This window comes from Crocodylus porosus, unplaced genomic scaffold (assembly GCF_001723895.1).
Source record: "Crocodylus porosus isolate Cpor-Errol unplaced genomic scaffold, CroPor_comp1, whole genome shotgun sequence".
Classification (NCBI taxonomy): domain Eukaryota; kingdom Metazoa; phylum Chordata; order Crocodylia; family Crocodylidae; genus Crocodylus; species Crocodylus porosus.
Window position 1 is genome coordinate 30,509,997 of NW_017728910.1, and position 7,937 is coordinate 30,517,933.

The 7,937-nt window shown below is 43.3% G+C and overlaps 1 protein-coding gene across 2 annotated transcripts in view; it reads left to right on the plus strand.

Moving 5' to 3' along the window:
* PLOD2 (procollagen-lysine,2-oxoglutarate 5-dioxygenase 2) overlaps positions 1 to 7,937 on the plus strand; it is a 70,868-nt gene that overhangs the window by 22,555 nt on the left and 40,376 nt on the right. For both annotated transcript variants that reach the window (XM_019532959.1, XM_019532960.1), the window contains exon 7: positions 332 to 433. In XM_019532959.1, coding sequence (XP_019388504.1) covers positions 332 to 433 — 102 coding nt within the window. The remainder of the gene's footprint in view (positions 1 to 331; positions 434 to 7,937) is intronic.

Consider the following 7,937-nt stretch of genomic DNA (forward strand, 5'->3'; position numbering starts at 1 on the left):
GGGCTGGGGTCCAGGAAGTGGGGGATGGGAGGGAGAGATCAATCACAGCAGTTTCTCAGTGCAATTATAACTTCTATCTGTATTATTTAGTGTCCTGAATGAGAGATGCTAAAGGGATTTTCTCTGTATCATGTGTATGAGAGCATAACACTTTTACTAGTTGTCTCTGTGTTTTTAAGTTAACAAAAGAAAAAGACAATAAATAAAAATATATACAATTCATTAAGATTATATGGGGATGAACTCTAAAGCTGTTAAAGGATACAGACACAGATTTTACATTCATATGGAATTGATCTAAATTACTTTGAATTGTTCATTTGTTTACTAGATTTACCTAAATTACTTGGGAAATTATATCCCTAATGTTTGGACACGTGAAACTGGATGCAGTGTTTGTGACTTAGATCTACTAGACCTATCAACCTTAAAAGTAAGTATCTTGCAAGTATATCCAAACACTTTACAATACGTGATTTTTTTTTTGATGTCCATGTAATGTTATGTATTGACCAACCAGTGTGTTGGTTGATGTTTTCATGAAATAATGAAAACAGATTTGTGATTTCCTCCCTGTATCAGTAATCTAAAATCTAAATATTAATATTTTACTATTAGTTGAAATTTGTCATATACTTCCCAGTGCTATGAGTACCATACATCTGAGTTAAAAAACCCAAGAAAAATATTAATCAGTTAATAGAATTTAGACCTACATGGTCTGCATCTGTAGATGCATGTTTGGAAGAAAAAGGTATATATCCAATGAATGCAACTGCAGTTGAGCAGTTACGTGTGCAAGATATAGCTATAGCTATAGATTTCTTTGCTGGAAAAATGAAATGTAATTTGTTACCTGGGGAGTTCCACTATGGGAGAAATCTTGAGTTCTGGTAGCACTAGCAAATGTTTGCTGTGCCATCCTAAATTGGCCCCCTATATAGAAAATGTAATGTAGAAACTGATAGGTCTTTATTTTGGGGTACTTTCTGCAGCTGTCTTGGTCCTGAAAAGAACCATTATTGGTCTGTACTATTTAGACTACCCCTGAGGCTCAAACAAAAACAGTCTGCTGAAATGGGTAGAAAATAGGGGTGTGTGAAGCGGGCCCTATTTGATTTGGATTCAGATTCTGCCTGAATCAGGTACAGTGATTTGATTTGTTGATTTGGATCACTGTCTCAGATTTGATTCGGCTGAATCCAAATCTGAAGATTCAATGCTGATCCAGAGAATCGGCGATTCGGACAGACACAGTTTTAAAATGTTTTTCCTACATACCTTGAGGTACCAGTGCTGCTTCTAAACGCTATGATGCTCGGGCTCATGGAGTGTCCCACAGGAGTGTGAGGGGCCCTTCACATCCTCAGCAGTGAACATGGAAGTGGATCAGAAGTACTTCCAGTCCACTTATGGGTCTGATGAGGAACACGCTGGAGGGCTCCCCCATGCCCCCTGGCTCAGCAATTGGCTGCGGGCAGACCCCAGGTGGAACCAGTCCCAGATCCCTGGCACCAGTCACTAAACCAAGGGGTGTGCAGGAGGGCCCAAGTAGACCAGAAGGTCTGCTGCCAAGTGTGCTGGGGAGCCCCCTGTGCTTTTGTGGGACACTCCATGTGCCCCAGCATCACAGCATTCATGAGCCACCTGCTACCTAGAGGAATGTAGAAAAAACATTTAAAGCTGTGTCTATGTCCGAATCTTTCTGAATTGATTCGAAGGGTTCTGATTTAATTCAGAAAGATCAAAGGGTCCTCTGATTCAATTCGGATTCAGAGATTTGGCCACTGAATCGTGTTGAATCTCTGCCAAATCCAATCGGGTACTGAAGCTTCACACAATCCTAATAGATAGATAACTTGAATTATTCAAGTATATTCTTAACTACTTTAAGTTATGTGAAGAAGTTTATACACCTTCCATGAGAGGGCTTGTAGAGTAAAAGGAGGTACCATCTGTTTAGCATTAGATTCCATGTGACAAATAGTGATTAGGATTGAAAGCATTTCTATCTTGTAATTCCTCAGAGAGATGGGAAGAGAAGTATTCACAATACTTAAAATCTGTTATAGTTCATTTTGATACAAATGTCTACTAACAGCTAGTTCACAGATAACCAGGTATTGTTCACAGCAGGACATACAGATGTAATAGTTTACAAATTTAATTTATTTGAACATAAATTGACGCACATGTACAGTGAGTACTCAGGATATGTCCACACATGCAAGGACATGTGCTTGCAGAAGCTCAAATAGCAGTGGCCTAAATTAGTGCTGGAGATTTGTGCCTCGGTACACATGCCTGAACATGCACTTCGGTGTGTGGCAAATTGCCACCTCATCCACCCTCCAGCTGGATACCTGGTGCCAGGCCTTCTCTGCCCATGACCGCCACTCTCCTCACCAGCAGGGATCCTGGCTTTCTCTGTTTAAAAGGTCCAAATTCTCTGATTTTAAAAGAATCCCAAATTCTCTGATTTAAAAAAAACCCAAATCCACATTCTTTCACAGTTAGAATGAAACATCTGTATATGTATATGTATGTATCAGTTAAGCACAATGTTTTATTGCTATATTTCCAATTTTAATGCAATTTGGACTCTACCTCTGCGTCAATCATTATAATAAAATACATTCCAAGTACTTATATATTTTGGCATTTGCTTTTGGTTTTTTTTATTCTAGGAAATCAGAAGCCCCCTGCCCCTTTGTGCACCAGGATGTGGGTTGAGCTGTAGCCATCCCCACAACTGCTTTATGTCACTGAGCATCATTGACATGCTGGTGCCCCACCCATGCTCTTGCCCCTCCAACCTGCAGTACCCCTGAGCCCTGCCAGTGGACCTCACTCCTTACCTTCAGCCTTTGTCTGCCCCCACCTGCTTCCTTCTGGCAGTAGCTTCCTCCCTGCATTAGGACATGGGTCCAGCTGCAGCTGTCCCACATGCAGTTTTGTGGCTCTGAGCAGTGCCAGACCTTGCTGTTCTGTTTCCTGAACCTGTGCCCGGGCCTCAGCGATTCCCATGCTTTTCCTGGGAAGCCCACAACTGGGGCTGAGGGACTGGGCTGGGCAAGTAACTTCCCTTCCAGGGTGGTCTCTTCCTGCTCTAGGGGGCAGAGGTGCTCTAAGCCTCACTCTGGAGGCTGCATCTACCCATGACTCCCTGTCCACGTGCCATTGGCCCAGGTGGGCTCATGAGGTGGAGTGCTGAAAGCCCCACATGGAGGCATGGAGTTGACCTGGCCTGATGGCATGCAGCTCCTGCCTGCAGCATCAGGAGCCCCATGTGTCTCCTGGCCAGACTGAGCTGGTTCCATGCCAGCATGTGCCAGTGGGCCAGGCCAGTTCTGTGCTGCCACATGAAGCCCCTGGGGACTTGGCCAGAGCCATGTATCATTAGGGGGGTGCTCTGCCTGCCGTGGGCTACAAGTGCCCTGAGGACCTGCTGCTGCTGCTGCTGGCAGCGGGTGCTACGCATCGTGGGGTAGAGGGGTGTGTGGCAGCAAGCCACACACCCGTTCCTGCAAACCGCCCCCCCACACCCAAACCCTCGCACAAATCCCACACGTGTGAAACTCCTGGGACTCAGCTGGAGCTCCATGCTGCTGTGGGGGCTTTTCCTGCTGAGGGCCATGAGTGCCCTGAAGGCCCTCTTGGTGCTGCAGCTGCAGGCTTAAGCCCCACTTCTTTTTTCTGTAGCACACTGAGGCAGCATTCTGGAGCAGCGGGGGGATGCAACTGCTATAAAGAAGCTCTGGCCAGCTTCTAGAGTGTCGTCTTGGAAGACCTGGATTCTAGCTGTTTTTGGTCATGCTCCGAAAGCATGCCCCATGTCACGTTTTTCTGGCATGGGTTTTTTTTTGGGGGGGGGGTTTGATACTGGGATTTCCTGGTATCAAATTTAGAGTCCACACTGCAAATATGTGGTGCAGAGAACACTCTCATGTGCATGTGCCTTCTGTGGCGTGTCTCGAGGCAACTCTTTTGAGACGCTGCAACACACATGTGCACGCTCATGTAGATGCAGCCTTAATGTGCATGATGGATCCTTTTACGAGGATCCGCATTGTGAACTAATATGAAAATAGTCCCTTCTGATATGTTACAGTCTGGAAACATTTATTTTACTTAAATCCAAAGAAAGTAATCTGATGCCAACCTGCATCTCTATACAAGCCAAATATTACCAAACTGTGAATCTTTCAGTACTATATGTCAGCAATGGGTCAGCAAGACATATGTTTCTAAATTTCAAATATTTCATGTCTTTTCTACAGTGGAGGTTCTGCTGGCAGTGTGATGAGAACAGAACATTTGTGAGATAACTGTGACTCTCCCATAAGTAATATCTTTTCAGGAGTTTTTTGGTCGCAGGATGACGTAACCCACATGCAGCTTTCCAACCTATACTGAATACATTTTAGACAGAGAATAATAGCACAGAGATGCAGCCTGTCACTTTAAGCATCTGATTTCTTGTCATCTAGTTATCATCATTAGTTGCTATAGTTTTAATTCTTAGTTTGTAATGGTGGAGTGGGGGTGAACTTGAATTTCTGACCTGTGTATGGTAGGTGACTTATTCAGTGGGTCAGGGGAGGAAGGAGGTATAATCATAGTCTGTCCCATAATGTAGATGCACAGGTGTAGAGCAGCAGGGTTATGTGGACCAGTTAGTGTAGCATGAACATGAATACAGGGTAAAAGCTATTTTTGTGGGGAATTTTAAATCTTCTATATGTTGTGTGGCTTTTGTTTAAAGTGTAACACTTTTAGTTAATATCCTTGCAAGTTACATATATATTTCTCATCAACATGTTGGTGACTAGTGAGGTGTTTAACCAAATACAGTCAGTAATTAGAAATAACCTGTTCTGATTCTGCTACTGGGTAGCTGCCTACCACTGAAGTGAGTGTGTTCTGAGCATGCCATACTTAATGAATATTTTGGACTTTACACCTTTTTTTTGCAGCTGGCAGGAATAGCAAGAAAGCTTGGAGCTTTATAGAAGTGTTTTACTTGTGCCTTCTCTTGAGAATGAAGTCGTATTTCATTCTTTTGAATAAACTTTTTATTTTCACCTGAACGGTTCCAAACTCAGCATGCAACTTTAGAGCAAGACCTTTAAAAATTTTCGGCCTCGGTCAGGATTCTTTTTTCACTGTTTGGACACCCTGTCATTGTGCGAATGATTATGAATGCAGGGGACCAAACTCAGTGGCTCATGAGGTCACTTTCAGTCACGTGTTTTTATTAGCTTTTTCTCTGGATTTTGATCTTTCATATTTCTCTTCAGCAAGTGAAGGTTGATGATAGGGTTTTAATTGCTTTTGATTCCAACCCAAGTGGTTTACTTCGACATAGATTTGGACAAGTAGGCATGTTTTGTTTAAAAAAACATGCCATGGGCTGGATGAAACTGTTGAACTTCAGTGAAGATGGTTAGCTTATGGAATAGGCATATCCAGGCAGAGGGGTTTTGATAGATATCTTTGTGAAGATGTGAGCTTGTTGAAGAGGTAAAAAGCACCAGAGGAGCAAGGCCAGAATAGCCAAGGATACAGTGTAAGTGAATCTTGGGAATATGACAGTGAGGAAACCTAAGAGGCAAGGCTTTTGGGCTGAGTGGAAAGTGGCTTGGAACTGTGAACTAAGACCCATCTCTATTTGATTCTTGCTGTATTCAAGGAAACAGGACCCTTGGTATTTTTTGAGGGTATGTACAACTGTTACATTTAGATTGACCTAAGCAGAGTTAGGTCGATCTAAATGCCCACTTGGGTAGGCATTTGCAAGGTTTAATTCAACCAAAAAACGATGCACTTCAGGAGGTGCACTAACATAGATCAAAAAAGGGTTAACTTAAACTAGGAAGGGGTTAGCTTTATCTCCTGAAGCTGAGCTGCATGCCATTTGTCTCAGCCCCAGGACTGTTCTATTTCCATCCACCCTGATCTTGATTGGGCTATTTTATTCCCCCAGCCTTTTTCCCCCGCCACCTCACGTTACTTGCCTTGTGCTCTCCATGCTGCTCCTAGCAGCAGTGTATGGCTGCATATGCTGCTCTGAGCAGTGGAAAACTGTTCCACATGCTGTTCCTTGTCTAGGTTTAGGTGGCTTAATGTAAGCTGCCTAAACTTAGAATGGGTATGCTGAATGCTTGTTTGCACCCTGAATAAAGAGATGTAGCTATCCATGTCAGTCTGAAGTTGGGCAGCAGAAAGGGTAAATACATTATTTAGTTAGTTTATAAGGTGCATATGTAAAGGGAGAGAGTTCACAGAAACTTATGCTCTATCTGCATCATAGCCTGTAAGGTGCATTCTACCCTACATAATTTAAATAACCAAGACTAAATCAAAGAAATGTGCAACTCCACCATCAAATCTTCCCCCTAATAGAAACGGCCTGTATTACATGGAATTTAACGCTACACTCTTGTCAAAAATGGTAACAATAAAATAAGAAACCTTTGTGTTGTGGTTGACTTATGCCCATGTATTTTACTGTGAGTTTTGGCACTCTTGTCTTTTAAACTCTGAATTAAATAAGGCAACCAAGTTTAAGTAGTTCTAGTGCATGACCATAGTTTAGTCCTGACATTTCCATTAGAGTGGAAAGAAATCATCAGCTTCATCATGTTATTTTATTGGCAAATCCAATGGAGACATTGCCTGGTATTTTCCTCTACAATAAGTTTTTAACATACTTACTTCTAATGGAAAGGCAAACAAATGAGGTCAGTAGAAGAGACTTAAGTGTTTCTACCAACTAGAATTTATCATCCTAAGTTTGCCTTAATGTTTTTGTAAGGTTTTAGCTAATGGATTTACAGAAAAGAATCAACATTTCAGATCTGAAAAACCCAGAGTATCAAGGTGTTAAAGATATATCAAAGATGAATCAGCCCCACTCACCCACCTTGAAATTTAGGCTTGGAAACTTCTGTTTAAAGTGTAACTGAGGGCTAGATCCAAATTAGTCCTGTAGGTACTTAAATATGATTTTAAACTCCACTTCTGTGTTCCCCTATGGACCGGCTGATATGTATTGATGCATCCATTTTGGCCTGAAGACTGTTACCTGGGTGCCTATGCTGCTGCTTATGCTTCTGGTTAGTCAGATTTGATCACTCGGATATTACACTTCTGTTTATGCTCTGTTGTGATACAGGTTGATGCTGGGTCAGTACCTGGTGCCACTTGAGGGTACATAGAAGTATTCAGGGCCGCTGGTCTAGGTTTAAACCAGCATCAGCCTGTATCACAGACAGGTGTTTGCCACTGCAAGGAGTTTCATAGAGAGCCCAAGGTAAGTAACTCAGGATGGGGGGAGGGGCTAGTGGGATTGGGGGAGGGTCAGTCATTCTGGGGAGGGGGGTCAATGGATCCATGGGTGAGGAGCCTGCCCATCTCGGAATGGTTGGAGGGCAAAAAAACCCCAAAAAAACCTGGTCAGATTTGACACGTGGTGGTGGAGGGGTAAGAACAGCACATTGCTGTGGTGAGGCAAGCGGCAGTGCTTCCCTAGCCCTGGGACTGCTATGAACAGATGCAGTGATTTGCAAAATTCATAGAATCATAGAAGTAGGGTTGGAAGGGACCTTATAGATCTTCAAGTCCGACCCCCTGCCAGGGCAGGAGAAAAAACTGGGCTCAAATGATCCCAGCTAGGTAGGCATGAAGCCTCCTCTTAAAGACCCCCAGGGTAGGAGCCAGCACCATTTCCCTTGGAAGTTGGTTCCAGATCCTAGCCACCCTAACTGTGAAGTAGTTTTTATGGATGTCTGATCTAAACCTACTCTCCAACAACTTGTGGCCATTATTCCTTGTTATGCCAGGTGGTGCTAGGGGAAACGAGGTCTCTCCCAAACCCTTCTGGTCCCCCCTAGTGAGTTTATAGACTGTCACCAGGTCCCCCCCCTCAGCCTTCT